Source organism: Physeter macrocephalus, unplaced genomic scaffold, assembly GCF_002837175.3.
Source record: "Physeter macrocephalus isolate SW-GA unplaced genomic scaffold, ASM283717v5 random_1476, whole genome shotgun sequence".
In the NCBI taxonomy this organism is placed as follows: domain Eukaryota; kingdom Metazoa; phylum Chordata; class Mammalia; order Artiodactyla; family Physeteridae; genus Physeter; species Physeter macrocephalus.
Genome location: NW_021146500.1, coordinates 1 through 14965, shown reverse-complemented (window position 1 = coordinate 14965; position 14965 = coordinate 1). Strand labels below are relative to the sequence as shown.

Below are 14965 nucleotides of genomic sequence, written 5' to 3'. Positions count from 1 at the left end.
GGGGGATCTGAGGCCTCAGCCTGGGGTGCCCCTGCCGCACGCTCTTGCCCAGGCCCTGGTGCCAGTGGCGTTGCCTTGGTCCCCACGCCCAGTCCCTGCCCCCACCCCACCCACCCCAGGGCCTGAGCCCACCCACGGGGCTCCCTTGGCTGGCTGCCCCTTACCGGCCATGGGGACAGCCCGGACTTCCGGCTCCCGGAGGAGGGCGGCTCAGCTGGGTCCCTGCCTGTCCCGCCTCTGGTCAGTGTCTCCCGGTCTCCCGGTCCATTCAGCAGCACGGCTCAGCTCTCGGGCCCTCACTCAGTCCCCAGTCTCCTGGCAGGACTGTCCTTCCCTCCTCGATCGCCCAGGTCTTGGTTCTGCACCCAAGCCAGGCACCTGGTCTCCGCAGGCAGGACCCTGGCTCTGGGGTGTGCAGAGCCCCTTCTCCAAGCCACCCTCGCACTGGACTGTGCAAGGCCCCTGGCTGGGCCGGTCCAGCTCCAGGCGCGATGCCGTGGGGCAGGAGGGCAGGTGGGAAGGCTCTGACGTGGCAAAGCCTCCTCTCCCTCTCCTGGTCCCCCGTCCCGGCTTCCTCCCTTCCCCAGCTAGGAGCCCCCCAGCCATTCCTGATCAATGGGCCCGGACGCAGGGCAGGGGCCCATCTCGAGGACAGGCTGGGTGATCTGCAGGGGCCCACGCCTGGTTGACTGGAGGGGCCGGGGCGGACAGGGCCTCGGGGAGGTCAGGGGGCCGCGGTGGTGGCAGGAGCATGGAGGGCTGATGGCAGAGGCGAAGCTCTCTCCCCAGGACCCAGACACCTGACCTGGGGCTGCTGGTGTGGAATCACCAGGAAGCTTGAGCAGGAAAGGCAAGGGGGCAGCAGCCGCAAGTACCAGCAGAGGCCGAGCCCCAGGACTCGACGGCGGGAAGCCAGGTGCTCCTGACCACTCGGCCCGATGAGCTATGCAGCGCGGGCAGGACCCTGACAGCTCCGTGCCTCAGTTTCCCCAGCTGAACTAAGTGCATAATCGCTTCTGCCTGGGATGGGCTGGCCCAGCCTGGGGGGCAGTAAGCTGTCCCCATCCTGGTTGACGGTGCCTACACAGTCCCCACGGGGGCAGACGCTGGCCCAGGTCAGAGACCTCTGGGGCATGTCCTGACCAGACACCTTCCCCAGGTGGCCCCTGCCTGTCTGGGCCTGGGCATTCAGGGAACACACAGATGTCCAGTCAGGAAGGCAGAGGAGGGGGGTTCCGCGAAGCTGGTGTCTGCCACGTGGTGCAAGGAGGGTCATCGGGCTAGACCCCGGTTAGCCCATTCCAGGAGGGAGCATCGCAGGCTAGCCCCCAGGCCGGAGCACTAGGTGAGAGCACGCCAAGCTGGGCATGCTCGACCGGGGTCCCCAAAGGCGGCGGGACCCCCGCACCTCCTCCAGAGTCTGGCACTGGGAACAAAGGGGTGGCAGAGGCCACACCTAACAGGGGGCAGAGAGGGGCTGCTCCTCTCGAGTGTGACACCCTGGTCCCTCCCAGAGCCATACGTCGCATGTCGGGGGCAGACCTCTCCTCCCTTCAGCTCAGGGAGGCCTGCGGCTTCCACCCCCTGTGCCCCCGGTCCCTGCCTTCCAGGCTGGGTGCAATCCCTCGGGGAGAGCATGGGCCGACCCCTGGCATAGACCCACGGCCAGCTTTGGGAGGAAGGCGGCACCAGCACTGGGGTCTGCTGCTGGACGAGATGGGGGAGAGTTCTCTGCGCCTGTGATGGAGGGTCCCAGCAGCTCCCAGGCGCCACCCTGTCCCAAGATACACAGTGGGGCAGGTGAGAAATAGGCAGGTGATGGAGGGGCTGGGGGATCTGCACCAGTCCTAGTGGCTCCTCCTCAGCCCAGACTCCCAGGCGCCCGGGGTTCTACTGGCTCCTGACGGGTGTGTGTGCTTGCACATGCCCTTGGTCTGTGTGATGGGACACCCCCCCCACACATGCTCATGCGTACGTGGGCACACTCACATGTCAGTCCAAATGCATAAACGAACTCAAGACCTGATGACCTGCCACCACTCCTGTGCACATGTGCACAAGCTCCTCTTACACACACACACACACACACACACCATGCACGCAGGCACACTTCCCATTACAGCCTCCTCCCCGGCCAGTCTGCCCTTCCTGCCAGAGGCGCCTGCTGGCCCCCTGCCCCTCATCCATCCTGCCTGCCAGCCTGTCCCTGGTGCCCCCATATCCTTCACACCTTCCCATCTCGCTGCTCAATAGCAGAAGTCAGCGTGGCAGCTGTGCCCGCGGGGAGATGGATGAGCCAGGCGGCGGGGGTGTAGAGGGGCCAGGGAGTGATGCCTGGAGAGGACGGAGCTCTGGGCTCCACCAGCCCCACTGTCAGGCAGGAGCGATGCTCCCGACACGGGGGTGGGGGGGTGGGGGGGCCCAGGGGGTGGAGCATGGAAAGTGTGAGGCTGTGTCCAGGCCCCATCCCACCCCATCCAGTTCAGCCCTGCTGTGGACACCCTGCAGAGAGTGCCTGGGGCAGGATTGAGGGGACCCCAGCCGCAGACCCTGTGCCCGCTCCCTCCCCGACGCTGACTTGTCCTGGGTGGTGCAGGAGACTTCCGCCTGCCCTACCTGCCCTACCTGCACCTCCTCCCTACATCCCTGTGCCTGGACGGCTGTCATGGGTGGGGAAAGCCTTGTCGAGCTGCACCCCTTCCCCAGCCTTGATGCCCCCTGAGCCCCCCATGAGCCCTGAGCTCATTACACACCTGGAAATGCACATCTGGGCTGTGCCACCAGCCACATATGGATCCCCCCGGAAGAATGCCCAAGGTACTGAGGCTCTCAGAAACACATGTGTGTGCAGACACAGACACACACACACAGACACACACACACACAACCACGGAGCACCTGGGGCAGGCACGCTCCTGGACACCCACACACACGGGCACACAGAGACCGACTTTCTGGCCCCGGGAATGCAGAGGGGTTGGAGCCCTCCTCTGGGTCATGGCCTCCTCTGGAAGCCCCTCTGCTGGCCCCAGGACACAGTATTTCTCCAAGTCCCCCCCAACACACACACACACACACACACACTATGCGATCTTCCCCCTGGGCACTGATGAAAAAGCATGGGCACAGAGACAGCCACCCCCGGCCCCAGTACACACAGAATGTCCAAGACCACCCTGAGCCAGACCTGCCCCAGGTCCTGAGGTCACAGAGAGGGGCCATGCAGGTAAGAGCACATGAACCACGGACCCCTGGACATCTTCCATTTTATAGAATGGAAAACTGAGGCAGGGAGGTGTGGGGATATGGCAAGAAACATGGTACACAGTGGGTGGCAAAGGGGGGGCCCTGGGCTCGAGATTGTGCCTCACGACCCACTGTTCAGAAGGGAGGGCTGAGGCTGGGCGGGTGTGGCCTGGATTAGGGGCCCTGGCAGGGTGGAGGCCAGTGTGGGCAGGGCAGGCACGGAGAGCGCGAGCTTCTCAGTCTGGAGGAAGGCAGTGCCCTCCTCGTAGTAGGCAACCTCGTTGATGAACACAGGGTCCATGGTGGACCCCCCCTCATAGAGCACGTCCTCACTGCTGAACATCTGGAAGATGGGTGCGCCAGGCCGCGGTGGCTCGAAGTCTCAGTCCTGGGAGAAGAGCCAAGGACCAGGGTTGCTGGGGCCGACCTCTGCCCTGGCCTCGGTGTGGGCGACCCCAGCAGGGACTGCTTAAGAGATGCCCCTCACTTATGGCCCTGCCCACTTGCTCCTTCACTTCCTCGATCAATGCAACAGGGTGTCTGCCGCGATGCCAACTGGCTCTGTGTCTAGAAATTGAGACACCAGTCGCCTTAGAAAGACACTTGTCATTGTGTAAGTGTACCCTAGTGGTTACGGGCACAGATAGTGAAGCCTGGGTTCAAAGCCTTGCTAGCTGTGTGACCTTGAGCAAGTCACTTAACCTCTTTGTGCCTCAGCTTCCCCATCTGTAAAATAGGGATTATTCTATCTCCTCCTATCATCCTGAAGTCTAAATTAAACAGCTAATAGTGCTTAAAACAGTGCCTGACACATAGTGAATATAATATAAAAGTTTATTAAATAAATTTTTAAATTGTGGGAGAAATCACTCAAAATGACTACTATTCAGTATCCCCAAGGAAGATGGGCCTCTAGCCCTAAACACTGAAAGGATGGCGCCCCCTCCACCATAATGTTGTTACAAGTAAAATAACACCTCAAAATAAAACATGAAGCTGTAATAAGAGCAAAAAAGCCCAGCCAAGTTCTGATTTTTCCTACCGTTGTTATTTGGTCCTTTTAAAAGGACCGCATTTTTGAAATGTCAAACTCTTCCTAATATTTATCTCCCTTTGTGCCCATGCTTTGCCGTGCCCTCGGCTGGGTGTTCTGCTTGCCTCGGGAGCCAGACCACAGCTGCCCCTCTCAGGGATGGGCAGGGCTGACGAAGGAAGGCCCCTGAGCCGGAAGCCCATCCTCGCAGAGGTTCAGCATTACCTGGTCACCTCTGGCAGGAGAGGACCCTGCTGGCGCACAAAGACATTATGAAGGAGGGGGCTCTGGATGGTCACTGGGCTCAGGAGCAGGGCTTGGCGGTGGGTGGGGGAGGGCCGGTGCCAACAGAGCAGGTGGCTCTCTCTGAAGTTCCTCCCACCTCTGAAGGCCAGTTGGGGGGCTTGGGGAACAGTTACTAAGCAGGCTAGGACCCTGCCGCCTGGGACTGCAGGACATAAGAGGCCACTGGAGGGCATGGGCACTGCTCAACAGCGACCCCATGTGGCAGCAAGTAGAGCAGCAGCTGGTGGGCCGTCCATTCTGCCCCACCTCCTTTTCGCTAGGTGTAGAAGCAGGATTACCCCATTCCTGTGACAACGAGGAAAGGGAGGCCTGGAGATGGAGATGCTGGACTCCCTGCTAACGTGCATAGGGATGCTCGCGGAATTAATTGGAAGGGTTTAATTAAAGAGAGGGTTCTGTATTTGCACCTCTAAGCAGGTGAATTGGGTCCTGCCTGCTCCACATCCCCTCCCTTCCGCCACCTTCGGCGGTGAGGGAGGCGTGTCCAGGCTGTTGAGGAGCCCCCTCCTGCTCTCCGCAGGCGCTGTGAGGATCACTGTGGCCCCGAGTGACAGGCCTGCGTGTGGGGTTCCCCGGGAGGCAGTAGGGGCGGGCATGGGGGGGTCCAGCCTCCTGTCCTGCTCCTGATTCTGAGGTGCTGATGACCCACCCTGTGGGAGGCCCCTGTGATCCCTCCCTCTGGGCCTCAGGCTCCCCTGACACCCCAGGGCTGTGACCCTGGAGTCTCACACACCCGCAGCTGAGGATGCACGGTGCCGGCCAGGTCCCCGGCCTCGGTGCATGGGAAGTCCACGCTGCTCGCGGTTCCATATGCTTCCATCTCCATGCCTGTGCAGGAGGCTGGGTCTGTGAGCCGGTCCCTCCCTCCAGGCCCAGGGCAGAGCCGGCGGTGGGGAGCCTGGCTCCTTGGTCCCGGGGCCAGGCCCTCTCCTCTCTGGGCCTTAGTTTCCCAGCAAGACCCCGGGGATCTCTTGAACAGCTCGATGAAGTCTACAGCTGCGGCCACCACGACCCTCATCCTGGTGAAAAGGTTGGCCCGCAGCACCCTTGGGGCCGCGGCGCAGCTCCAGGGCTGAGGACCGAGAAGGGAGGGGTCAGGCGACGCCCGAGAGAGGGGGTGCTCCAGACCTCAGGCCCCGCCCCCGCCCATCGTCTGGCCCCGCCCTTCCAGGGCCCGCCCACTTCTGAGGTCACCACCTACCCTCTCCCTTCTTGTTCGCAGTGTGCTCGCTCTAACTCTCCTCCCCCCGCCACTGGTGCGGGATGACCCGCCGGGAGCTCAGGGCCCTGCAGCCGGGGGTTGGGAGGGGCGGGTCAGGGCCCCAGGCTACTCGGGAGTGGACGATAAGGCGAGAATGGGGTGAGGGGGGAGTGGGGGGAGGGGGGAGTGGGGGGAGGGGGGAGAGCCTGCAGGGAGCACTCGCCTCCCTCTACCCTCCTGTGGGGCGGGGAGAGAGGGGCCACAGGGCCCGAAGCACCGCAGGCCCCGGGGACTGAAGCCCAGAAGAGGTGGCCGCGCAGGGCCTCTGTCCCCTTCCCCCCCTCCCCTGCTGTGTACTCTGGGAGGCTAGGGCCACCTGGAGGTGGTGGCACAGGTGCATGTTATAAACGTTGTAGGTGCCTTCCAGGTGAAGCCGTGGTGTTGTGAAGGTCTGGGATAAGTAGAAGGCGGGCTCGAGGCCTTGGGCCCCAGCAGCTGGTTCAGGTCTCTGGCCCTTGACACCTCGTGTGGGTCATCTGGGTTGGCCCTGGCATTTCAGGGCCAAAAATGTAGTGTCAGCCCCTGACAGTGTCAGTCGGTGATCAGAGGGTCGGAGTGTGTGAGTGGTGCGGGGGAGGGCAGCCTTGTGCCGCCGCCCCCCTGAGACACTGCAGGAGGGACAGAGCAGCTCAGGGGCTCATGTGGATGCCTGCCCCTTCGCACGGCCCCAAACCCTCGGCCTGGCCCTGCCCACCCGCCTCATCAGCTCTCACGCCGGCCACACCTCCAAGCACTGCGCTGGTCTCGCCTTCAGGCCTCATACCTGCTGGGCCCTTCCCTGGAACTCCTTCTCTCCTCTCCACCTGGTTAACTTATACTCACCCTCTGGGGCTTGGCTGAGATCCCGCCTCCTTCCGGAAGGCTTCCCTGGCTGCCCTTGACCAAGTTAGATGCTTCGTGTAGCCCCCACCCCTGTATTTAGCCTCCTGGTTTGTGGTCGCTGAGTCCTTTCTCTGTCTCTGTCCTTTCTCTGTCCTTAGTAGCTGAGGACAGCGCCTCAGTCCTAGTCCCCATTCTCTCACCCGAGCTGACCTGAGATGGGGCTCAGAGATGGGGCTCGGCCAGTATCCAATGAAGGAAGATATAAACAGTGGTTGCGTAAACGCAGCCTGTGTGGGGCTGATCTGAGGCAAGCCCGGGGTCTGGGGAACCCAGAAGTGGGCCCGTCTCAGCCTGGGATCCGGAAGGGCTTCCTGGAGGAGGTGGCATCAATCTGAATTTCTCTAAACTGCAAAGGGAGGAATGGGCATCACAGGCAGAAGGGTGCCTCCTGCCGGGTGGAGGGACTGGACCAGCTTGGCAGGTGGGGGCCCTACAGCAGCGGGGCAGGATGCTCACCTGAGGAAGGACCCGGTGAAGGCACGACTGAGGTCATAGCCCACGCAGCGGCAGCAGGCGGCTGAGGCCACCGGGTTGGCCAGCAGCACAGGCACGGTGGAGAAGCTGAGTCTGCACCTCCCCTGGGACCCGCAGCCAGTGCCGGGCCAGGTAGGCGCTAGCTGTCTCATTGCTGTGAGTGGCCCTGGTCACTGCCACGTGGTGCAGGGCCTCTCAGGACACCAGCAGCCAGCACATCGCCGTGTGGGGTGGCGCACCTGGTGGGTGGACCTGCTTAGGCAACCCTGGCACCAGCACAACGCCCAGTGCTTAGAGCTGGGCTGGTGGTGGTGAGCTGCCTGAGGCCTGAGGAGCCCAAGCCAGGCGGGGCGGTTGCTTGTCCAAAGCCGTGGCTGGATGTTAGCTCAGCGGTGTCCCACCTGCACCTCCCGTGGCCCAGGTTGGTCCCTGCTGGTGCCTGCAGTCCCTCCGTCGGCACCCTTCCCTTGAGGGTAAGCATTGCCCTCCCCTGCCTTTCTCTGAGGAGATCATGTCTCTGCTCCCTTTGGAGAGAAGGAGTTTCTTTCTCCCAAGTTGAGAAAAGGGGCCCAGACTTGGGAAGATGGATTCACCAAGGCACACTCCCTAAGGCAAGAGGGCTGTGCTCCCATTTTACAGATGGGGAAACCGGGCACAGCAGGGGAAGTGGACGGTGTCACGGGAGCTGGCTGTGGAGTGTCGGGTTCCAGGCCGCTCCTGCTCCTTCCTGCCCCTCCCCCATGCTCCTCTGAGCTGGTGCAGGGGCCTTAGGGAAGGGGTGGTTACCTGCCAATGCAGGTCTCAGCTGCCTGGGCCACCAGGGCTGGGATGTGCACCTCCTGGAGCGATGGGTATTTATGGGCCAGGAGATCCCTGGGCAGCAAGTGTCTGTGCTGAGTTGGTGGAGAGCAGGGGGCAGGAGTGGGTGATGGGCTGAGGTCCACCCAGAGGTCAGTAGTGCTGGGGGCTCCCTGCCTGCCTGTACCTCACACTGCTGCTTGCTGCTGCCATGGTCCATTGAGTCCAGGTCCTGCGGCCAGGCCCCTGCTCTTGCCCTTGGTCCCTCCTCTGGGAATCTCAACGTCCCCGCCTTCTGGGGCCAGCTGGGGCTCCCGCTGGGGAGCTGCACAAGGCTTTGGGAAATTGCTTGTAGGGACTCTCTAAAGCCTGGGGTGAAGACCACTCTCCCAGAGAGAGCCCTGGAGGGCTGCCAAGTGCAGGCCGTTCATTGGCCAGGTGTCCAGCCAAGGGAGGGCAGGCCTGGAATCCACCACTGGCTGAGCCATGGGCCACCACCAGACCGGGCCACTACAAGTTGCCTGTTGAGGCGGTGCCTTGGTGGCCACCCAGATGAGGAATATCCCCCTCCCTCCATCCCTTCAGCAACATGCTTTGGTCCCTGCAGCCCTCAGAGGGCCAGGGTCACTCTTGGGTCACCCTTTACCCTAAAGGGCTATGAGGTGTGGGGTCCCAGCTTTACAGCTCTTTGATGCTTTAAACAATTTCAAAATGTTTCATTGTTTTTGATCGTTTTCAGGGACAGGTATGACTGAAATGATTCAACATGCTTTGTTTGGGAAATGACCCTCAGACCCATTTTATAGATGTGGAAACTGAGGCTCAGACAGGATGCCCAAGGGTACCCAGGGCACTAGAGGCAGAACTGGAATTGGAACCTGGGGGGTGTCCAACCTGAGCCCGCTCTCCTCTTGCTGCTCTCAAGGGACAAGGGGGGAAGGATGGAGACTAAGTCCCCCGCACGCGGCCCTAAGTCCTGTCCTTTCCCCAGGAGCCGAGGGCGGTCCAGTGGTCCCTGAGGAGAGAGGCACTGCTGGGCAGTGACCGTCAGGTCACCAGTGCCTACTGTGTGCCAGCACTGGGGCCCTGAAGCTGGGCCTCCCCCAGGCGTCTGGTGCCAGGCCTTCTTCGCGACCAGGCTGAGTCCTCCCAGGAGGTGTCAGCCCTGCTCCAGAGCCAGGCCCAGCAGCTGGGGCTCCCTCCAGGCCAGCCCTCTTTGCAGCTGCTCAGATCACACGCAACTCCTCGTGAGGGCTGGGTTCACCCTGCACTTTCCTGCTCTCCTGCTCACCACCATAGGTGGAGCTGTGGGACCTGTCAGGCCTGCTGGTACCTCAGTAGGGCAGCTGGGGGAGTGGGGTCACCGAATCTTCATGGGCAACGGCCCTGGAGGCCGCAGACGGAGGGCAGCTATCATTCGCTCTGTTCGTGGGGCTGGACCTGGGCTCTGGGAGGTTGAGCGACTCGGCCGACCCCCTGGCCGGTGGTGGTGGAGCAAGTCAGAGGGGTGTCTGCCTCCCTCCGGGTCCCTGCTCCCCGCTTCGCTCAGGGTAGGGGCCTCGAGGGCCCGCTTTCTAAGGCAGAAGCCGCAGTCTTTGAGAGGCCCTCCCAGGCTGCCGGGATTCTGCTGATTCTCTCGGTGCTGGGCCTCTTGGGAAGGAAGGAAGGGCCTGAGCAGCAGCCCTGGCTATCTGGGGGGTTGCTGGAGACCAGAATGCTTCCTGCCAGGAGGTGGTGGGCCCCCAGCTCTGGGGGGACAGCCTTAGGGGGTCCTGGAAAAGTTCACTTCCCCTGGCTGGGGTCCAGCGTCCCCGTCTTAGAAGGTGTATATATATATATATATATATATATATATAGTTAATTAATTTATTTTTTAAATTGAAGTATAGTTGATTTACAATATTGTGTTTTATATATATATTCTTTTAAAAATTCTTCATTATAGGTTATTACAAGATATTGAATATAGTTCCCTGTGCTATACAATAGGACCTTGTTTTTTATTTTATATATGGTAGTATGTATATGTTAATCCCATACTCCTAATTTATCCCTCCCCTACTTCCTCTCTGGTGACCATAAATTTGTGTGTTTTTTTAGTTTTTGTTTTAAATTTATTTATTTATTTAGGCTGTGCCGGGTCTTAGTTGCGGCATGCGAACTCTTAGTTGCGGCATACATGCAAGATTTAGTTCCCCAACCAGGGATCAAACCCGCGCCCCTTGCAGTGGAAGCACGGAGTCTTAACCACTGGACCGCCTGTCCAGGGGCTTTGGAGCCCCTGCCTGACCCTCTACCATCCTGACCGGGTTCTGAGTCCCCCTTTGGCCTCTGCTCGCCCCCTCCTGTCAGCCTTTCACAGCGCCCTCATATCAGGTGTTCCTTTAGGCCCCCCAGGACCACCCTGCCCACTCCTTCTTGCTGGCCTAGTGTTCTGGGGTGGGGGTGGGAGGAGGACTCACCCCATATTGTTGTTTTTCTTAATGACCCACTCTGTGGCCTGTTCCCAGAGTGGAACCAGCATCTATGGCTGAAGCTGACCTCTGAGCCCTAAGGGACCCTGGGACCACCCCCAAGCCTTGGGACAGCAGCATGCCATGATTGCTGGACAAGCAGAGGCTGCTGTCACAAAAACTGTGACTGTGACAGAGCCCTGGGAAGCTCTGGGAGGTGTGTGGCCAGGGGCACCTCTGCAGCCAGGGCCTCTGCCCAATGCTGCCTTAACTTACATGAGAGTCTGGACTCTACTATGTCCGGGGTGGGGGCCCCTGGGCCCCAGACACATATGATCTCATTTAGCACTCACACCAACTGTAAGCGGTAGGTGGGAACCCCGTTCTACAAGATAAGGCTCAGAGAAGTTAAGGGACATGCCCAAAGGCACCCAGGAACAATACGGCCACGGACTGACGCAAACCCAAGCTTTCTAGGCGACGGAGCTACTGCAGGGACGGGTAGGGCTCTGTGTGAGCCAGATGAGGGCCACGAGACCATAAATCCCAATGTCACTCAGCTCTGCCCTGCTTTACCGTATAAACTCAGTTCAGCCCTATCCTGGCTCTAAATCTGTTTTCCCACGTGTCAGATGAAGAGACCAGATTTAGATTCTGCCCGCCCTGACCTCCTTCTGGGAGATTAGAGCAGGAATGACAGATGTGGCCAGCAGGTTCACAACCCCCTCCTGTGCCCATAGCAGACATCACTAATCAACCATTGCACTCCTTCCTATAGATTCCACACACACCATCAGAGTCCTTGTAAATAATGCACTTTAGGCTGACACCACCGACTGGCCAGATCTGAGCTCAAGATCAGATCGCTTCAGGTCAGACAAACCCAGCTCCCCAAACCAGGTGTGACTGGAGCTGTTAGAAATCACTCTGTATTCTGGGAGCTTATTTATAGATCTGACGTGAGGGAGTCTTTTCTAACCACCAGAGCTGCCCAACCTTGGGGGTGAGTTCTCTGTCATCAGATATGTTCAAGCAGAGGGTCAACACATCTATCAGGAGGCTGCAGAGGGGACTTTGGCCCTGAAAGGGGCTGGACCCGTGTCCCAGAGGTCCTGCCCAGCCAGGGGTCTGTTCAGACAAAGCCCCAGGAGCAGGATCTCTGTGTTCCTGGACAGGACACCTGCCTTTGGGGAGCCACTGAGCACCTGGGCAACAGCAGGACAGGGGGGTCGTGGGGATGGGGCACTGGAGATGGACAGGGCGCTCACAGAAGGATGCGGCGCTGGTCGCCCAAGGCCCAGCTGAGCAGCTGCTGTTTGCAGGCAGAAAAGGGCGAGTAGCGGATGTCCTTGAGCTTCTCCAGGCCCGAGGCGGAGAGCAGGCCGGCGCGGTGGTGGAAGAAGGTGTCAAAGGAGAACTTGCTGTGGTAGCTGCCCGTTCCGCTGTTGGCTGCGTGGGCACAGAAGTGAGGGCCCGTTCAGCAGCAGCCCACCGCCCAGCAGGGAGCTCAGGGAAAGCCAGGCCATTCTAAGAGCCATTTTGCAGATAAGGAAACTGAGGCCTTGAGAGGCCTGGGGCCCGGATCAACAGTGAAGGAAGGCAAAACTGGGCCTCTGACTGTAAGACCAAGGCTGAGGGGCTCTCTGGGCATTAAGTACATTCATACTGTTGTGTAACCATCACCACCATCCAGCTCACACAAAAAATCACACTTCTGTGACTGACTTGTTTCACTGAGCATAACATCCTCAAGGATCGTCCACGTTGTAGCCTGTGGCACAATTTCCTTCCTTGTAAAGGCTGAGTAATATTCCATTGTCTGTATAGACACATTCTGCTTATCCATTCATCCATCGATGGACACCAGGGTTTCTTCCACATTTTAGCTCTTGTGAACAATGCTGCTATGAACGCCGATGTACGCATATCTGTTCGGGTCCCTGCTCTGGATTCTTTTGGGTTTATACCTCGGAGTGAAACTGCTGGATCATATAGTAATTCTATCTTCAATATTTTGAAGGACTGTCAGCAGTTTTCCACAGGGTTTACACCATTTTAGATTCCACCAGCAATGCACAAGAGTTCCAATTTCTCCACATCCTCGCCAACACTTGTAATGTTTCATTTCTTGTTTTTGTTATTGTTTTGGATTTTGGTAATAGCCATCCCTGTGGGTGTAAAGTAGTATCTCGTTGTATCAATAGTTAGGATTTTTTTTTTTTAATCAGAAGGGTGGAGCTGTGGCAAAGCTTTTGGCCAAGCCTTGTGCCAGGACTGCAGATCAAAAGGTGGGCTCCTTAGAAAAAAGTGAGGAGGCCAGCGCAGAGAGATGTTAGAACCAGCTTCTGGAGGCAGGATTTGGGCCAGTTTTGGGGGTCAGAGATGGGTAAGAGCTGTTCGTGGTAATTCGGGGATCTCCTTCAGCTCAGTATTCCTTAAGCAGCACGAGGCAGCCAGGTCTCCCCAGAGCTGAGAAAGACCCCCCCACCCCCATGACCCCACGTGTCACGTCATCCATAACAGATGTCCTTTATGAAGGGCCTACTGTGTGCCAGGCTCGCGCGTGTCCTCACAAATCCTCACATCAGCCCTGTAAGGCAGATATTAAGAACTGTTTGTGACAGATGTGGAAACTGAGGCTCAGGGAGGTGAAACAATTTGCTCAAGGCCACTCGGCCTCTTGATGGCTCAAAGATTCCCTGGGGAGCCTGACAGGTCCTGTCTCTGGTCTCCAGGAGTTTTAAGTGAGCATTTACCTCATGAAGTGATGCTGAGTTGGGGATCCTGTGGGAAAACAGGCCTGGCAGTCAGGGAGAGCTTCCTGGAAGAAGAGGCATCTAGGTGCAGCCTGAAAGATGAAGGCTGGCTGGGTGGAGTGGGGGTGGGGGAGGTGAACAGGGGCCCACACTCCGTCCTCTCTCTCCAGCCTCCCTCTCTGCCGGCCTCGGGGTATTTGCCCCCTCAGAGACCTACCCGTTGCCCATGATGAGCTCCAGCTGGGGCTCCCAGCTGGACTCCCTGTTACCATCAGGCCCTTCCACCAGCTCCACGGGGGCCCAAGCCATGGCTGAGCCCACAGAGCAGGGCCCCAAGAACCCACGTGTGTCTGGTGTGACGGTTCAGCTGGAGATGAAGGCTCTGTGGGAGGAATTCAACCAGCTGGGCACAGAGATGACTGTCACCAAGGCGGGCAGGTATGAGCAGTGGCGGGGGGGGCGGGGGGCGGGGCGGTGGCGGGAGTTGGGGGTAGGCCGGAACCACAGTCGGGCTGCTGAGCACCCCCTCCTGCAGGAGGATGTTCCCCACCTTCCAGGTGAAGATCCTGGGCATGGACACGCTGGCTGACTACGCCCTGCTCACGGATTTCGTGCCTTTGGATGACAAGAGATACAGCTCCGGGCCTGGCTGGGGGTCGCAGCTCAGACCTCAGGCACTTGGTCGGGGAAGTAGACCCCCACCAGCACCCTGAGGGAGGCAGGGGTCAGTCGGAGCAGTGTCGGTGGGGGGAGCCCATCCTGGGCAGCAGTGGGCGCACCTGGGCAGGTAGGGTGGGCTAGCCCAGGGCAGCAGATGCAGCCACGGTGAACCCAGGCCAGACAGCACTCTGGAGCCTCCGGTTCTTCATGTGCCGACGGGGCCAGTGCATGGGCAGTAGGAGAGATGCCCCGTCAGTCTTGGCTCCGGGTGGGGGCAGCAGATGAGGTGCCGTGGGCTGCAGTCGGGGCGCCCTCGCCACCTCACTCTGTCCCCAGCTATGCCTTCCATAGCTCGGCCTGGCAGGTGGCGGGCAAGGCGGACCCGACCACGCCTGGCCGCGTGCACTTCCACCCCGACTCGCCGGCCAAGGGCGCACAGTGGATGCGCCAGATTGTGTCCTTCGACAAGCTCAAGCTGACCAACAGCCTGCTGCATGACAACGGCCACGTGAGGCCCGGGCCACAGTGGGGAGGGGTTGGGCCAGGGCAGGGGACGCTGGGGCCTGATTGTGATGAAGCCCGAGCCAGGGCTGGCCGGGCCTTTGGTGCCCGAGTTCACCTGGCCGGGGGTCGGACAGCAGAGACTGACAGGCGGGTGGGCCAGGCCCACGTAGGTGCAGGAACCCGGCACCACTGACACTGTGTCAAACAGACAAAGATCCCTGCCCTCACGGGGGCTCACCTCCTGGAGTACCGGGCAGATGGTAAGCAAAGAATCCAGATGGCAGAAGGGTGATAAATGTCAGGAGAAAAAGGAAACAGGGAGGGGGGCTGAAACGGAGGTGGCCGTTGAGTTCAGGGGGCTCAGGAAGCAGATGAGGCACTATTTGAAGAGGGGTCTGATGGAAGTGGAGGAGGGAGCCTGTGCATATAGAAGGGGGAGCCATTGCGGGCAGATAGAACAGCAAGTGCAAAGGCCCTGAGGCTGGAGAATGCTGGGGAGTTGGGGAAGCTGTGAGGAGACTCCCGCTTGGCTGGGGTGGAGCTCAGCGGGTCAGTGGGAGGGGAAGGGATCCTAGGGGCGTCCAGCGCTGCT

The 14965-nt window shown here is 59.8% G+C and overlaps 2 protein-coding genes across 2 annotated transcripts; one reads left to right on the top strand and one right to left on the bottom strand.

Moving 5' to 3' along the window:
• Positions 1 to 3367: 3367 nt before the first annotated feature.
• On the bottom strand, positions 3368 to 7421 carry LOC102979768 (N-acyl-aromatic-L-amino acid amidohydrolase (carboxylate-forming)). The gene is given in 7 exon segments (XM_028486716.1): positions 3368 to 3634; positions 5319 to 5431; positions 5540 to 5657; positions 5787 to 5838; positions 6154 to 6342; positions 7188 to 7298; positions 7300 to 7421. Coding segments are annotated over 7 exon segments (972 nt in total).
• Positions 7422 to 13933: 6512 nt separating this feature from the next.
• LOC114485386 (T-box transcription factor TBX3-like) lies at positions 13934 to 14959 on the top strand. The gene has a single exon (XM_028486717.1). It carries the CDS (start codon positions 14114 to 14116, stop codon positions 14564 to 14566), a length of 453 nt encoding a protein of 150 aa, XP_028342518.1. The 5' UTR covers positions 13934 to 14113; the 3' UTR covers positions 14567 to 14959.
• Positions 14960 to 14965: the final 6 nt, after the last annotated feature.